Source organism: Drosophila melanogaster, chromosome 2L, assembly GCF_000001215.4.
Source record: "Drosophila melanogaster chromosome 2L".
Taxonomy (NCBI): Eukaryota; Metazoa; Arthropoda; class Insecta; order Diptera; family Drosophilidae; genus Drosophila; species Drosophila melanogaster.
Genome location: NT_033779.5, coordinates 3,056,246 through 3,073,393, shown reverse-complemented (window position 1 = coordinate 3,073,393; position 17,148 = coordinate 3,056,246). Strand labels below are relative to the sequence as shown.

At 50.0% G+C, this 17,148-nt stretch overlaps 2 protein-coding genes across 12 annotated transcripts in view, besides 1 other annotated feature; one reads left to right on the top strand and one right to left on the bottom strand.

The window, feature by feature from the left end:
- Positions 1-307: part of a mobile genetic element that runs on past the window's edge.
- toc (toucan) overlaps positions 1-5,049 on the top strand; it is a 76,442-nt gene extending 71,393 nt beyond the window's left edge. For 6 of the 10 annotated variants that reach the window (NM_057805.3, NM_001273061.1, NM_001042864.2 and 3 more), the window contains 3 exons: positions 1,630-1,825; positions 1,890-2,571; positions 2,663-5,049. In NM_057805.3, the coding sequence (NP_477153.1) occupies positions 1,630-1,825; positions 1,890-2,571; positions 2,663-3,680 (1,896 nt within the window). In that variant the 3' untranslated portion in view covers positions 3,681-5,049. Of the gene's footprint in view, positions 1-1,022; positions 1,239-1,629; positions 1,826-1,889; positions 2,572-2,662 lie in introns of those variants that run through there. The other 4 variants (NM_001273060.1, NM_164524.2, NM_164525.2 and 1 more) reach the window with 2 other exon arrangements.
- Positions 5,050-5,216: 167 nt separating this feature from the next.
- Positions 5,217-16,796, bottom strand: FASN1 (Fatty acid synthase 1). Of its 2 annotated transcripts, none has more exons than NM_134904.3 (6): positions 16,470-16,796; positions 13,252-13,789; positions 6,437-13,164; positions 6,279-6,374; positions 6,067-6,210; positions 5,217-6,005 (listed from the first exon to the last, which is right to left on the bottom strand). In NM_134904.3, exons 2-6 carry the CDS (start codon positions 13,484-13,486, stop codon positions 5,892-5,894), a joined length of 7,317 nt encoding a protein of 2,438 aa, NP_608748.1. In that variant the 5' UTR covers positions 13,487-13,789; positions 16,470-16,796; the 3' UTR covers positions 5,217-5,891. The 2 variants fall into 2 exon arrangements, with proteins under 2 accessions (NP_608748.1, NP_001137778.2); NM_001144306.2 differs by lacking the exon at positions 16,470-16,796 and adding an exon at positions 16,284-16,405.
- Between the last annotated feature and the right edge of the window lie 352 nt (positions 16,797-17,148).

The window sequence follows — 17,148 nt, the reverse complement described above, 5'->3', positions numbered from 1 at the left end:
TGTTTATTAGGCATGGACTGGGCCCATAACCTGTTGTAATTTATAATTTATATTTCCTTTCTTAATAAATAAATAAATAGTCAAGTTTATGTTTGAGTTTTATGATTTATATTTTAAGTTATTTCAACTGCAACACCAGCACCACGACCTACTCACAGCAAAAAACGTACAAGAAGGAAAGAAGGAATAAAAAGAGTGGTATTCTCTTACAATATGTTTTATGGCATAAAAGGTGTGGCCATTCATATCAAATATAAAGTAGTGTTGTTTAACGTTATTTTTGTAGGTTGAATAGTATATTCCAACAGATAACTATAGTGCACACGGGATTTTCATCTAAGAAACAAACTATTTAAAAGTATTTGCCTACTACACTCGCCTAAACACAGTTCTTTACGCTAATTTATGAACTAAACTCCTGTGCAAATTGCGATTTGCAATAGCCAGTTCGAATTTGTGACAGACACTTGAGAATCGTTTCCATTAAATCCAGTGTGAGATCCTTCGAGGCGCTCCGAAACTTCGACACGCATCCACCCAAAGTGTTGCAGAGAAGGTGCGCGCCATTACGGCGGAATTGAAGTGCCTTCTGGACGCCCCAAAAACGGAAAATTGCTTTCCACCTTCAGCTGGCGGACGCGTGACCAATGCCTCGATGGGTTGATCCCAAACCACATGAAGTTGGCCAGCGATCGCTAAGCCTTTGGTTGGATCCGCCCCTAAGAATCCTCGGTTAGGCAGGGCGTGGCCCACCAAAAGGGATACACCCACCCATTGCATGGCTCAGTTTTTTTCTGTTTCTGTTCAACAGAGCTGGAGCGCAACCATACCGAACCCTTCACCCTTTTCCCAGCATGTTTTTAGAATCGCATTTTTACTTGGTCCGTCTGCCTTGTAAATATTGTGCTGGCCATATCCGGGGATCTTCGTTTGATCCCTCGCTACCTGCGGAAGTCCTCCTCCGCTCTGATCTCTTCCTACCTGCCAATCTCTGCTATAAAAGCGGATGCTGGCCAAAAGTGGCCATCAGTCTACTACAAGTATTCGTGTTCAACACACAACTCTGCGCTCAGAACGAAGACAAAATGTTTGAGAATTTTGAGTTCACCAACGAGAATCTATCGGCACAGACCATGGATCTGGACATCGATCTCATCAGTTGGACGGTGCCCAGCACTCCGACTTCCACTACTTTTACGGATAACTTTAATTTTGCTCAGGCGTTCGAAGAGCAACAGGTATGATTACCATAGACTTAGGAAAATGTGGATGATACGAGAAATGTATCATTTACATAAAGTATGAACTCCAAGAAATGAAAAATCACTACATCCATTAAATTGAAAGTTGTAGACATTTATTGAGTGGGATTTTCCCGGCAACCTTTGGCCATGATACGAACCTCTCGAACGAGAGCCTCAAGCCATTGTCTTGCCGCGGAAATTCCCTGGCTCAGAGACATTGTCTCCGCGACATTGCCACTCAACAATTTGCCTTTGTGCGACTTCCGCGCAAACTCTCGAGATCCAAATAGAAATTTCTTTTTAATTACCCAAAGAGGCTACCTGCAAGGATTCCGAGTTTATAGCTGGATTTATAGCGACTGTTTGTTTCTTTTTGGGATTACAGCTGGATGCGGTTGCCTGCAAGGAGAACAAACATCAATGCGCCCGGACCAAGGGAACGCTAGAGAAGACTATATTGCTGCTACAGCATACGCAAAAGGATTGCGAGCGACTACGCGAGGATTTGGAGGACAAGGGCCTGGAGTGGATTCAGCGGCAGCAGGAGAAGGAATATCTGCATCGCACTGAACTGAAGCAAGGTGGGTACTTTGATACTTTATGTTCCTATGAATGGTAGCTAATGAATCCCCTTCTACTTTTTAGCTGAAGAGAAATTAATGGAGGTGCAATTGCGTGCCAAGTTAAAGTTCTGCGAATTAGAGTCCCAACTGCGTGCCAAGGACGAGGAGAGCAAACAGGCGCAGGAGGCCTACAGAATGGAGGTCTCCCACAAACTTGCACTGAAGCAGGAACATCTGCGCACTGCCGAGCAGAAAATCCAGGAACTGCAGACACGTCTTCAGCAGGTGGAGACCGAGGAGCAGGGGCACCGCGAGGAGCTGATCCGCAAGGAGAACATTCACACCGCCCGGCTGGCCGAGGCCAATCAGCGGGAGCAGGATCTGATCGACCGGGTCAAGAGCCTGACCAAGGAGCTGAACACCCTGAAGGCCAACAAGGAGCATAACGAACGCGATTTGAGGGATCGGCTGGCGCTGTCCCAGGACGAAATCTCTGTGCTGCGCACATCCTCACAGCGCCGCAGCCCCTGCACCAGTTTGCCGGACAACGCGTCCGCCGAACTCAACCGCTTGACCAGCGAGGCAGACAGCTTGCGCTGTGTGCTTGAGCTCAAGCAGGCGGAGATTTCCGCCCTTAGCAAGGCCAAGGCGGATCTGATTCATGAAAGCGAAGAGCGGCTGAAACTGAGTAACCGCGTCGCCCTTTTGGAGGCCCAAAACGAAATGCTGCGCACCGAACTGGAGGCCAAGACCGAAAAGGAGAAGTAAGTAGCAAGATGTTTACTTTTGCATTTATAAAGCTCTCCAATTCACCTTCACTTGAGTCAAAACTAACCCACATTTGATCTCTTCCAGGGAAATCCAGCAAAAGATGGAGGAACTTCAGAAGGCCTACAAATACGAGAGCATTAAACGCACGCGGCTGACGTATGACAAAGAGGAGCTACAGTACCACCTTAAGCAGAGATCATTGCAGCTCCAGTCGGCTGAGTCAAAGTTGCAAGATCTTTCCACTGGTTCCCACGATAACAGCCTATCTAGCCACAGCCGATGCAGCCTGGGTCGCAGTGGCCTGGAGATCGCCGTGACCACCTCCTCGCCCACTTCCCCAGTGATGAAGGGAATGATTGAACGGAATGATTCCGTCAGCTGGACGCTAGAGATCGAAGATGAGTCGTTCAAGGGTAACACTTCAAAGATTGTGCGCAGGGCGGGGTCACTGCGAAGCAACAACGAGCGGTGCCCCATCCAGCGGCGACAGACATTGACAAGCAATGGACACTCCAATGGATCGGCCACAAATGGCGGCTCTTCCCCCGCTCATCCTAATCCCCTTAGCCAGAGCATGTCGGCCACAGCCCTTCTGAGAAGCAGCAGTAATTCCGGGGAGTCAGAGGGTCGTCCTTTGTCCCGGGCTCGCTCAAAATCGATGTGCATCAAAGCGTCCGCCACCAGTTCGGCGGTGTGCGAATCGTCTGGCCAAAGGAAGAAACCACAAGACGAGTTGAGTCTGGCCGACTGGCCCGAGGATATTCCCCTGTGCTCCAGTTCACCACAAGCGCCGGGAATAGAGATGCGTCCGCGCAGCTCCACCATGAAGCTAATGTCCAGCGAGGCAAAGAAGTTCCAGGAAATCCAGGAGTCCGCCGGCGAGGCCATGGTCTCCGGTGCTAACTCGGAGGACGAAAGCTGTTCGGCCTCATCCGAGGACATAATGCGCAGCTCTTCCGCCTCCAGCACCGCATCGGGTGGATCCCTATCCAAGAGGCCAAAGCAACCACCATCCCGCATGTCCATCGAGGAGGCTCTGCCCTGCACCCCCATGGAGGTAAGCTGGTCAGAAGACGCTGCCGATGCCAACGGACTGGCATGACATGCTGCCTACGAGGAGCACGTCGACCAGATTGCCGAGGCGGCTGAAGAGGCTTACGAGAGCGAGGACATTGAGGAGGATCACGATGAGCTGATCGTGGGCGAGGAGCAGCCGGAGCACAGCGACAGCGATGATAGCTTCTAAAGCGCTAAAACCAATTTGTAAAACAAAATAATGAGGCAGTTAGAGTCGGCACTTGCGGCGAAGGTGGAAGTCATAGTCGGAAGCATAGCTTAGCGTTTTCACTTCTATAGACCCCGTACATAAACTATTAAGATACACAAAAATATATAATGCTAATTCGTACGTTCTTAACTGAAATGATTGTGTAAATAATTGCATTTAGCAGTATGGTAGCTCATAGAAGGCGCTCATGAAATATAATAATAATCTAACAATTAGTCGAGCACAGCAAGCGGAGCCGTCACAGCAACTGGGGGGGAATTGAAAAACATAAATGAGGGAAGTACTTTTTTAAACGGGCGCGGACGAGGATCGAAGCCACACACAAAGCTAAACCAAGTTTAGAGCGGTATAGCTGCGTATTTAGAACAGTTTCAAACTACACAGAAATCAGTAATGGGGGTAGCATTTAGATGAAGCAGTATGAATATTTGCATAAAACCAACCAACTTATTACTATACCACACACTATAAGTATTTGTATGACTAGCGATATTGATATTGTATTCTAACCGCAACTCGCAATCTCCGATGTCGAACATGTTACTCGATCCAATCCAGATGCTAACCTCTCTTGAGCTCAAATATAGCACTCACTTGATGTCCTTAATTGAAAACCTAATGCCCGCTATTTGTGGACCAGGTGAGGTATCCGCCCCCTGCCACGCCTATATTATAATGTACCAATTAGAGTGTCAGAGGTCTGAAGCTGCATCGCCGACCGAGCTAAGCTTTAATTTGTGTTTTATATATGTATGTATTTATTATTTAGTCTTTAATGCCTTATGAAAGCGTTAAATAAATGCAAGAAATTGAAATCACTTAGTTCGTATGGAATGAGTTATATATTAGTTCTAGCCTAACTACATTAGTTTATGTTACGTTTTTATTTTGTTATCATTGAATTGTGTCCGAAATATGCGAGTTTTATATGTATAGGTTCAGGATACGCTAATTTTGTAACATGCAGCATTGTCATTAACTTTTAAGTATGTTATTTTTATTATGTGTGAGATATTAAGAGCTCCCGGCACCCAACAAAATGAATATTATGTAAGAGACGGTGCGGAAACTGTCAGAAAAAAAGTTGCAAGAGAAAATAAGTAAAATGGTACAGTTAAAAAATCACAATAAATATTTTTTGCTAAATAATTTCAAAACCCTTAAATAAATAAGTAATTGTTTCAAAAAATGCATACAGTTTTTTATATTTTCGGGGATTGATAATGGACCAGAACCATTTAAATCATCTACTACAAGTTCTCATCTCACTGCTCGTCTGGCTCTACTTTGGAATTTTGCCAAAACTAAGATCCTGACCCTCTTGTAAATATAAATAAAACAGCTTTTTTTATTTTTTAGTATGGTGTAATTTTAATATCCACAATATTCATGAGTGATAATTTTTGGGCGATTATTTTATACATCAAGAGAGATAACGAATGTTGTAGTCTCTTTCTTGGGTTAGTTCGAGGAATGAAATTCATTACATGCGCGACTACAAACTGTAGGCTTACAACTAGGCAATAAAACTAGAATATGCGACATACATTATAGATAGAGCATAAAAGATATATTTGGTAAGTTGGGACGTCTGGTGCCGTCTAGCTCTCAAGGAATGTCGGGTACTAAATTGTACGGTGCACAAAGCGTTAAGTGTTATGGACTGAGCCTCTCATCTTGCATCATTTCAACTGCCCGGAATCGCAGAGACTGTAGACTTAATTTTGGACCGAAGCCTACAGCCCTGCAAGACAGCAGTTAGGCAGATTCAATCCGATCGACGCAAATCCAATCTGTTAACTTATCTCTTCTAGCTGTGCGTAACTGGGATGGGGCGAGCCATTCCTTGCAGCTCAACAACGTAAATTCATTCACTAAGTATGCTAACTAGGTGTCGATGTGTTCCGTGGTTCCACATGGTGCATAGAACCCGAGTATTGGGTGAGTGACGGTGAGAGGGTGATGATCGTGTGGGTAGTGGGCCTATGCCACATTCACAACTCTTATTCTAATCCTCTTTCTAGCTTAGTTGAACAGACGCTTCAGTATGCTCTGGATGGTCTTCAGGGACTGATCCTCGATGAGGAAGGTGCGGTGGTTGCCCTCAACAGTGTGTACTTCCACGGGCTTTGTGCAGACCTACGAATATGAATAACCATTTAGAATTTGCGTATTTATTTTAGGATATGTTGAAACTCACCTCCTTAAGGCGATAGTCCTCGTCCAGCTTGGCAGAGTTGTCTGTGGGCTTGACCAAGGTCACATTCGTCTTGAGCTTCAGAGTGGGCTGGTAGCCATCGGCCAGCTCCAGTTTCTTGTAGAACAGAGTGGCGGATTTCTTGATCTGTAAGTTGGCGTACAAATCATTTAGTAAGCTGTGATCTATCTTTGCAGAAGTCTCTGTGCTCTTACCGTTTCCACGGGCTGGGTGATCTCATTGCTCATCAGCTCAGCGAACCTCTCGAGTTTCTCCTCCCATGTGGGGATCACTATTAGCAGACGCACCAGCTGTATAAAATGAATGTTTAATTACAATTCGAACTATGGCCAAATTTAATGCAGCTACTTACCGCTTTGTAGTCAATGTTGGCCAACACGATTCCAAAGTAGGCCAAGCCGTAGCTCTGGTTGTCGTTATCGGCGTTGGTGCCGTCAGTGTAACGCTGCTTGAAGCTGCTCGTGTACCAGTTGACGTAGCTTGGGGCTCCGTCCAGCATGATCACATTGGCCACCTCGTTGGTCTCTTCCAGAATACCGGCCATCACGTAGGTGAGCAGGCAACCGAAGGAGTATCCGGCTAGTTTGTAGGGACCCTTTGGCTGGACGGTGCGCAGCTGCTTGATGAAGAATTTGGCTGCTGATTCCAGAGAATCGGAGGGCACGGCTTCCGTGTACTGCAGTCCATAGGCGGGCACCTCCAATCGCTTGGCCAGCGGCTCCAGTGCGGAGGCGAACCCCTCGATCGGGGAAATGAAGAAGATGGGGCTCTGTTTGCTGTTTGCAGGTGCCTTTGTGTCCAGTTGTACAATTGCCTCGGTGGGGATGAGGGACGTGGTGAACACCACCTGCGTTCCATCGCCCATGGGACTAGCTGTGCGCGAGGATCCACCAGAGGTAATGTTTGCCTCTGGGACTCCAGCAGCGGCTGCGGGAGCAGCTGCGGCTGGCTTGACATCAGCACCACCATCCATGGCCTTGAGGGCTCCAAAGGTGAGCTGACGGATCTCCTGGGCGGACAGAACAATGTCAAAGTTTCGCTCCAAAGTCTGTTTGATCTCAGCGCTCATCAGGGAGTCCATTCCGAGATCAGCAAGCGATGCTCCGTCCTGGATATTCTTGGTGTCCCGGAGACCAAGGATGTTGGCAATGGTGGCAATTAGGCTGACTCCAGCCGACTGATCCGACTTGCGCTTCTCGGCCACAACCATGGAGGCAACAACCGGATGGGGCTGTTGCAGGAACAGGTCGATGGTCTGCAGGCAAGAGGGCATCCTCTGGGGCAGGGTTCCTCCAATCACGGTGTCATTGTCACCCAAGTTCTCCAGCACCAGACCGGTGTCTCCGATGGCTCCCCATTGGATGGCGGTGCCTGGGAATCCGCTCACCTGGCGCTGCTCGCAAATTCGCTCCATTGCAGAGTTGGCCAATCCGTAGTTGGTCTGACCAATGTTACCACGACCGCAGGAAACACTGGAGAAGCAGATGAAGTAGTCCAGCTCAGTGCAGATATCGCGAGAGAACTGATCCAGGTACTTGGTGGCCGTCACCTTGGGATCAGCCACTGTCTTGAAGTCCTTGGCGGTCTGATCCTCGATCAGAGCATCGCGGAGAACAGCCGCCAGGTTGAAGATGCCTCCGACCAAAGCCAGCTTGTTACTATTCTCCAGCAGCTTTTTAGCTCCAGCGGCGGTGGTCACATCACTGGTGTCAATCACCACCTTTACGCCACGTTCCTGCCAGCGACGGATCATCAGACCCTGGTAGCCGGTCTTAACTCCGGAACGAGAGGTCAGCACAATGTAGCGGGCTCCACGCGTCACCAACCAGTTGGTCAGCTCCAAACCGAATCCGCCAAGACCTCCAACCAGGATGTAACTCTTCTCCGGGTGCATGTATGTGCGTGGAATGGCGTTGATCAGGCGCGGCTTGGGCTGCAGCGCCTTCTTGCCTGCCTCCTCATCACGCACCTTGATCACTACCTTGCCGATGTGCTTGCCAGAGGCCATGAAACGGAAGGCCTGCTCCACCTGCTGGTCGTTAAACACCGAGGTCGGAAGGGGTACAACGGCTCCGGTCTTGATGCCCTCAGCGACCAGGGAGACAACCTGGTTTTGCATCTCCTCCTCGCCCTCCATCACACTGTCAAGCAAAATGCCGTGGAAGGAGGTGTTCTTGAGGAAAACGGACATTCCAAGTGGGCTGTTGTTGCTCAAATCGAACTTGCCAATCTCCAGGAAGCGTCCATTCAGACCCAAACAGCGGATCGAGGCCTGCAGTTTCTCTTCAGATAACGAGTTCAGCACCAGATCGACTCCGCGTCCCTTGGTCTCGCGCAGGACCAACTGCTCGAAGGAGGTGTCTCGGGAGTTGCCGATGTTACGCTCCTGCAGTTTGGGGAATCGCTTCAGCAGGAACTCGCGCTTTTCCTTGCTGCCCACCGTGGTGAACACGGTCAAGCCATGGGCCAGAGCCACAGAGATGGCCGCCTGACCAACTCCTCCGGAGCCAGCGTGAATGAGGATCTTCTCACCCTTCTTCATTTGTCCTCGCACAACCAGAGCGTAGTAGACGGTGGAGTACACGCAAGGAACGGTCGAAGCCTCTTCCATGGTCCACTTCTCAGGGATTTGCCACATCATGCGCTTGCTTGCCACGCAGGTGGTAGCAAGTGATTTAGCCGGCACCATGGCCATTACACGACGACCCTGGGTATCGCGACCAGCGAACTCCAGACCCAGCACACAATCTTGCTCAGCCAGATCTCCAGGCAAGGCATCCGCGGCCAGCTTACCAGAGGTCAACATAACGTCACGGAAGTTGATGGGCGCATAGTAGACGGTGCAAGTTTCCAGGTTCTTGTCGACAGTTGCAGCGGTATCCGCCTGGGCAGCCTCGATCCACTTGAGGGAAGCAAGATCACCCTTGACCAGAGCGTTTACATAGGCATGCTCCACTTGGAGAGTGGCCTGCTGGGTCTCCAGTTTCAGGTGACGGAAAGTGCCCCAAGCGCCGTTCTTCAGCACGTTCGAGATGAGGTCCTTCTCCAGCTGCTGGCGGTACAGGGTCGATGTAAGGGAGAACTTCTCAGCCTTGGCATCTTGCACGAAGACCAGGCGAGCCAGTTTGCCGCCATTCTCGTTCTTGATGCACGTCATCAGACCCACAGCTCCAAACAGCTCCTCTCCCTGGCAAACCACGTACACATACTGCTCCTCCGTAGCAGCAGTAGCCAGAGCGGCCTTCAAGTCATCCACCCAGTTAAAGTTCTGCTCGGTGGCCACAACCACAACGGACTTGCGAGTTTTCAGATCAACAGCCTTGCGGGCGAGGACCAGGACACGGGTGGCTCCCAGACTCTGTTCCTGAACGGCAACGAATCCAAATTTGGTCAGCAGGGCACGGCCTGTCTTGGTGTAAGTGGGCAGCGTCTCCTCAAGGATCAGGAAACCGTTCTCGCGAATGCTGGCAATGGAGTTCTCCAGGGTCTTGGTGTCCGGTCGGGAAAGGACATCGATGCCAAAGACGAAGTGACAGTTCTGCTCTACCGGTTCCTTCAGCACGTCCTTGGACACCACTCGAACTCCTGAATCTCCTAGGGCGGCGGTTATGGTCTCTTCATTGTTGTTCGAGGTGACCACAGCCACATCACCAGTAAGCACGGGCTCACCCTCGATAATCTGCAGCAGGCGGTTGGCAACCAAAACGTCGGGGTTGCGTCCATTGGCCAATTCCACGCCCTTTAGCTTGACGGCTCCGCTGGAGTTCTCGATGATCACCTGGATGGCCACATCCAAGGCGTGCAGGCGAGCCTTCTCAGAGTTTTCATTTAGATCCGTGGTGTTGATGTTGGGCACAAACTGGTAGCGCTCCAGAGTGGGAGGTGCCTGTGTGCCAGGACGACGCTGGGCGAGATTGGCCTTTAGACCGCGCAGCTCCACGCCCGCACTCTTGATCACGTTAATGTCGCTGTACCACTGCACAGGTAGTCCAGTCTCAACCTGTTCCTCCTTGGTGAGGGCGCTCAGCAATTCAAAGTGCTTGGCGGGATTAATCACCGCTCGCTCGATGCGAGTGGGCAGGTACAGCTCACGAAGGTTCTTGCTAAGGATACTGAACTGCAACATGGTGTCCATGAAACTAATCCAGTTGTCCACCCACTGAAGCTTTCCAGTGGAGGCCACGGTGTCAGAACGAACAATGCCGCGGAAAATTCCACCATAGTCGTAGCCTCGGAGGCGCAGCTCCTTGTAGACATCGTTGGTGCCTAGCTCCTTGGCAACAGCGCTGGGAGTTTGCTCCTCCAGGGGCAACTCCTCGTTGTCAATAGACTCTGGAATGGTTATTTTTCCAGAAACCGCCAAGCTACCGCTCTCACAAATCTCAAAAGCGCCAGTTCCATCGAAGAAGTTAATGCCAAACTTGACCACTGCGTTCTTGTTAAGAATAGTGGCACGGTGGAACACGAGGTTCTCCATTACCACCGGGGTCTTGTGGAACTCACTTCCCTGCATCTTAGCGAATGTCTGCCAAGCCAGAGTCATGTAGCCAGTGGCCGGGAAGAGGATACGTCCGTCGATCGTGTGTCCAGCCAGGAAAGCATCATCCTCCTTGGAGAGATCGACTTCCACGATGGTCTCACCAGAAGAAGTTTCCTTGCCGAACTTGGCCACCAGCCACTTCTGGGTGTGGTCCCATCCGACCTTGGAGTTCAACATGGGGGTTCCACGACCCACCGGGTAGCTGATAGGACGCACTAGAGTAAGTACCTGAGGCTGGGCTCCGGCGGCAAAGAGTTTGCCCACATTGGTGAGGAAGAACTCAACGTTGTTCTCGTGTCCGCGCTTCACCAAGCTCAGATTGGTGGCATCAGGACCCAGGGCGCGCTTGAGGATAGCCTGGAGCAGGCCGTGGGGAGCAATCTCCACGGAAATGGCGTTCTTGGGAACGTGCTGAAGGGCCTCGTGGAAGAGCACTGGCGACAGCAGATTGTTCACGTGGTAGGCGGCCGAGGATTGCTTGGCCACCGGTGTGTTCCAAGCGGATTCTGGGATGCTGGTACTGATCCAGCGGGCGGTACGGTTCTTAGCGTTGGGAATGATCTTCTCCAGACTCTTGCGTAGTTTGGGTCCAGCTTCAGCGATGTACTTGCTGTGGAAAGCGTAGCCGGATGAGTTCACTGCCTTGGCGAACACTCCCTCCGCGTTCAGTTTAGCGACCAGAGCCTCGATGGAAGCCTCCGGGCCAGAGATGGTGCAGTTGTCCTCGCTGTTGTGGCACACCGGGAAGCAATCGCTGGGCACACGGCTGTGCGCATCTTCCCAGCTCAATCCCACAGCGGCCATCTTGCCCTTGGCCAGTTGAGTGTCCAGAATGCTCTTTCCTCGCCAGTAAGCAGCCAGCACGGTCTGCTCCGGGGTGAAGCAGCCATCGGCGTAGGCGCATCCAAGCTCTCCCACCGAGTGTCCCACAATTCCGTCGGGGTGGATGCCCAGCGAGCTGAGCAAATCGGTAAGAGCCACTTGCATGGCAGCAATCGAGATGAAAGAGTTCAGAATGTTTTCGAAGCTCTTGTCCGTGGAACGGGTCAGGACATCGATTAGATCCACTCCCTCGGGCTTTAGGACATCGGCACACCTCTGAATGGTCTTGGCGAAGGCCTCGATCTTCATCAGATCCTTGGCCATGCTAGCCCACTGGCTGCCCATGCCGGAGTAGATGTACCAAATAGGGCGTTTATCGTCGTTGGACTCGATCACCTCACGTTGGTGGGTGCCCTTGCTGCTCACCACTCCGTAGCCACGGAAGAAGTGATTCGGAATAGCCTTTGAGTGGATCTCGTTGATCAGTTGCAGGTACTCATCATCATCGGCATTAGTAGAGGCGGACTCGAGCAACTGCTCCACAGCCTCAAAGGTGCGTCCAGAGGCGAGGACCACTTTCAGTGCTCCATCCTTGGGGGTCAAAGCCTTGGGCTTGGGGTTCGACTTTAAGATAACGTGAGCGTTGGCTCCTCCAAAACCAAAGGAGTTCAGGCCGATGATGCCACCGTTCCAAGGCAGATTCCTGTCGACCACCTTGAGACGTCCATCAACGAGTCCATAAAGATCTGGGTTCGGCTTGTTGTAGTGCAAGTTACCGGGAATGACGCCCTCCTCCATGGCGATCAGAATCTTGGCCACAGAGCAGACACCGGAAGCGGGTTCCGAGTGACCCATGTTGGACTTGACCGATCCGATCAACAGAGGGGTCGTACGGTCCTTGCAGAAGAAGTCAGTGATAGAGTTCACCTCCTGGGGATCGCCCACCTTGGTTCCGGTACCGTGTGCCTCCACGTAAACCACATCGGCGGGGTTAAGACCAATCTCCTCGTAGGTCTCGCGGATCAGGCGATTTTGCATCTTGCCAATAGGGTATGTGATGCCCTGCTCCTTGAAACCATCCGTATTGGTGCGCACATTGAGGATGGAGGCATACACACGCCTGGCTGCAGAGGTGCGCTGCAGGAGCAGCACCACACATCCATCGGAACGGACGTATCCATTGCCAGACTCATCGAAGGCCTTGCAGCTGCCGTCCGGGCTCAACATATTCAGTCGCTTGAACTGCAGCGACATGGTGGGCTTGAGGATCAGTCCAGCTCCAGCGACCAGGGCGTTGTCGACCTTTCCTTCGCGCATATCGGAGAAAGCCTGTTCCAAGGCGTACAGAGAACTGGAGCAAGCGGTGTCAATGCTGTAGCTGGGTCCCTTGAAATCAAAGGTGAAGGAGATGCGGTTGGCAAACATGGCACGGGCACATCCTGTCAAGCCGTAGCCGTTAACCCGGTCAGCATCGCTGCACCAGTGCTGCTCAGTCTCCGAGTTGGACACACCGATGTACACACCAGTGCGGGAACCGCGCAGATCACTTGGGTTTAGGCCAGCGTCAATAATAGCTTCATGGGTGAGCTCGAGCAGCATGCGCAGCAGTGGGTCCATGCACTCAGCCTGCTTTTGGTGCACACCGAAGAACTGTTGGTCAAAGTTCTCCAGATCGCTATCCTTGAGCTTGCCAATCCTGTCGGGAAGTCCATACAGACCTGGAACGAAGGTTGTTAACACATTAGATTGTAACTACTCAAAAGAATGCTATTCCTTATGAGAAGTCCATTGGTAGTTGATCTTACCACGCTCCCAACGGCGGGGATCATCGTTGACCATGTCGACGCCGTCGAAAAGATTCTGCTTGAACTCCTCGATGGTGGAGCTCTCCGGCAGACGGCCGGAGAAACCGGTGATGGCGATCTCATCGTTGAGGTGCTGCTGACGGGGCACATAGTGACCACCACCCAGGTCCAATTGGGGGGCGGCACGTTGTGCGGGCTCAGCGGTGATGACTTCCTCGGCGAATCGGGCGGGCATATTGATGGATTCGGGATTGAATTGGGAGTTTAGGTGGTCCTGTCTATCGTTGGGTGCAGAGTGCGGGGTGGACGAGGAGGTGCTCGGTGTTAGCTGCGCGTCGGTATCACGGAAGGCGTCAGGTTGCTGCGAATTCTGCTGCTGCTTGTTGCGTCTGCGGCGTCGACGACGATTGGCGCGAGCGCTCTTTCCGTTGTTCTGGGTGCTGGGTGAATGTTGGGGCTGATGGGTGCTGCAATTGTTGGGCTTGAAAGCAACAGGATGCGGCTGGTCCACGGCTTGCAACAGGTTTAGTTGTAGGGGCTGCAATTGGAGAAGAGGATGCGAAAGTCTTGTTAGTATAACTCATTTCGTGTATTAAATATTTTAAAATTGTGATCATTCTGCCGCATCTGCAACTTGTCTGCCACCCCTCGCTGTTAAGCAAAAGCTCTTTACCACCCGCAAGCGCAGAGCTTTCGCTCTCTGGAGCGGGATGCCGGGCGATTAGGTTTTTTGTTTGAATGTTCAGCTGGTGGAAAGTTGGTGTAGAAATTGCAAATCAGGTGATGCCGCGCAGTCGGAGCTTTGACCGCGCATATACCGGCACACAGCATTATTTGTTATGGGCGGCTTGCTGCTTTGAAGCCAGCGACTGGGTTGACAGTTAACAGCAACTTGTGGCAGTCGCGTTAACAGTGCAACACCATTCGCGTTAACATAGGCCGCACACACTCACACTGAGCCAACGCGAACGGCAAGCTGCTTTCTTATTCGCCGAGAAACTCGTACGATGTGCGAAATCGAATGATTCAACAAAAGAAGGGAAACTATATAATGAGCGGAGCTGGCGGAGTCGGTTTAAGCTGAAATCTGGGGAAGCCGAAAGCGTCGTTAGAAGAGGAAGAGCGAGAACATGAGCGGTCAGCAACACAGAACAAATAAACAATACACTCAGAACAAAACGAAATACGAATCGTGCAGCCGTAGTTTCTTTGAAATTCAAATGTTATTGATCATATAAATATGGAACCATACTTACAGGAACCATTTTCATATAATAAACCTATTTTTCCGCGTGTAGCCACTACAAATTGCCGGTAAAAATCGGGCGACTCAGCAGCAAGCTTATCTATCAAATGGCCGTTGGCTTGGCCAGACTTCTATGTTTATGTTTTGCTATTGTAATAGGCATCCGAATCGGAGGTGGGTGCCAAAGAGAGCGGCGTATAGTCAAGACGCAGCCCCAAAAGTCCCCACCGCCATGTGTGTGTACATACACACACACACACACAGACACACGAGCTCGACGCGTGTACCATTTGTTTAGTGAGATAAGGTGGCGTGATTTCTCAAGTTCATTGAAGTATTATTTTCATAGTCTCTCCAGATCGGTTGATCTACCGGTGAATAAACTCGCAATGCGATGGTGAGAACTATCCTTTTACAGCAATTGAACGGGCGTATATTGATTTATCGATGGCCCCCGCCCCCAATCGATCCATCCATCATCAGGCCATATTGCGAAAGTTGCGTCATTGGATATGTAAACACGGGTGACAAACATAGCCCCCTCCCCTTTCCACTCTAAACTGTGTTTGTTTATGCACTCGGTTCCATTCCCGCAGCCATCGATTGGGGCCCAAAGTACTGCTGTACGCGTCAGCACAGCCCCCGCCCAAAAACCCACATCCCCAGCCCAGCAAATCGAATCTGCCTGTGACGCTTCAAGTTCATGAACAAGATGATAACGTCTCTGACTGAGACTAGGCCATGGGGCGATTCCGAAACGGCCTGGTGGTGATAAGAGTGATAAGGCAGCGCTGCCTACTCATACGACTGTGCACCTGTATCGGAAATGTTTGATCGGCGGCGGACGCGTGTTCTTCAGGAAGCGACGACTCTATTAGCCGATAAAGATTAGCCAGACACTCGAAATTTTCCAATCACACAATCGCACGATTCTTGTTTGTTTTTGGCTGCGGAATTGGGGCGTGTGGCCGCCTTTATGGGTTGCTGGGTGTTGTTGTTTTATGCAAAGCGATCGCTTGATAACTCACTTTCAACTTTTTGAGCATTCAGCTGGTAGAGCTAAGCAATTTCTGAAAAGTATTTTACTTTAGGTGCTTAACTTTTGAATTTGATTTTGTATTTAAGCAAACAACTTATTGTTATTGCAACATTTATCACTGCAATTTCAAATGTAATAATAGTAAAATTTATAATATTTGTTTGTTTGCTTGACTTTAGCTAAATACGCAGATAGATTTCCCTATTTTCGTATTAAAAGCAATTTCAAATTTCATTTTTAGTAACTGTCTTAATGGCTGTGCAGTTAGCATGGTTGTAAAATAATGAAAATGGCACACGCAACCGGAAAATTGTTGGATTTGTCATTTCAGAAGGTTTGGGTTCGTTGCAAAAATGGCACTGGACTTATTTACATGGGAATATTTAGCAAGGATTTCCGAATTGCAAAAGGACTATAACGATGTCTGCCAAGGAAATCGTAGAAATTAAGCAGCTCTTGCATGGCAATTAGAAAGGGAAACCCTATCGCGAAGCCCCTACTATATGGAGCAGACGAGAGGAGACTGGGACTTGGACTTCCCCCCACCGCCGCCCGCACATCTTGCAATTAGCGTGTAATTTGGTGTCTCAGCGCAGCAGGAACTGCTGTTTTGGGGGGCGTTTGGAGTAGTAGAACAACACTTCTATGGGTCCTAAAGGTCAAAAGCACTGGAGAGCAAGTGCGAACTTAGTAATTCGTATTTTTAGTCGACTTGACGAATGATCACTTGGAGACGCTCGATCTAACCATTTTTCTCCTATTTTTTTCACACTTTTCCGTTGTTTCTGCTTTTTTTCTTATTTTCGTTAGCAATTCACTTTTTGTCCAGCGAAAATTTCGTTTTCATTTTCTCCTCAGCACACCAGCACACACACACACGCAAATTTGAACAGGGGCTGTTTTATTCCTGCGGCTGCCATTTTTTGTACATACCTAGAAATCAGGCGATTCCTCGACAGCTGTTTTTCGAGTTCTTGGAGTGGAGCGGGCGGAGGGCTGCGCGGAGGATTCGAATTCAGTTTCGTGGGGGGTGTTCCTTTACAGTTGGTCCTGACTGAATGGGGAAACCGTTATAATCCAGAAACTGAAACTGCTTTCGACTCGAAGTTCTCCGTTGACTGCCGTTATTAGCTTAGTTAGTAGCTATTAGTTTTTGAAAATTACTCTGCCACACACAGTTATGTTCTTTGGGATTCAAACGTAGCGTACCGGCTTGTAAAACCACGACAACGACGGAATGCTGCGACGAACGGAAATGCGAGAATCAGGTGAGCGCCGGCCTTTTTATATGACGCCCGCCGCCTCCAAGAAGAGCTTTTGGAGAGCTTCTCGCTGCGCTGCTCTCTCGCGCTGTTAAAAGTTAACCGTAGCACGATGCCCTTCCCCTACAGAGGGTACTTCGAATTCGGTCCGCCGCTTGGGCTGACATCCTCGACCTTACCTCGTAGACCTGATTGATAAGCCGCTGTTTACCGGCGATCTACTCACGGATCTACGATTTCATTTGATCATTCACAATCTACCTGAAATCCATTACTTGTACTTTTCGCTTATTAAGCTTAAAAGTGATTGGTTATTGATCAATTAGATTGAATGGTTTTTAATATTTATA

Coding starts and splice junctions, on each gene's coding strand:
- FASN1 (NM_001144306.2), bottom strand. Junction 6,375..6,436: donor CCAACATTGACTACAAAGCG/GTAAGTAGCTGC, acceptor CATTTTATACAG/CTGGTGCGTCTGCTAATAGT. Junction 6,006..6,066: donor AGGACTATCGCCTTAAGGAG/GTGAGTTTCAAC, acceptor TCATATTCGTAG/GTCTGCACAAAGCCCGTGGA.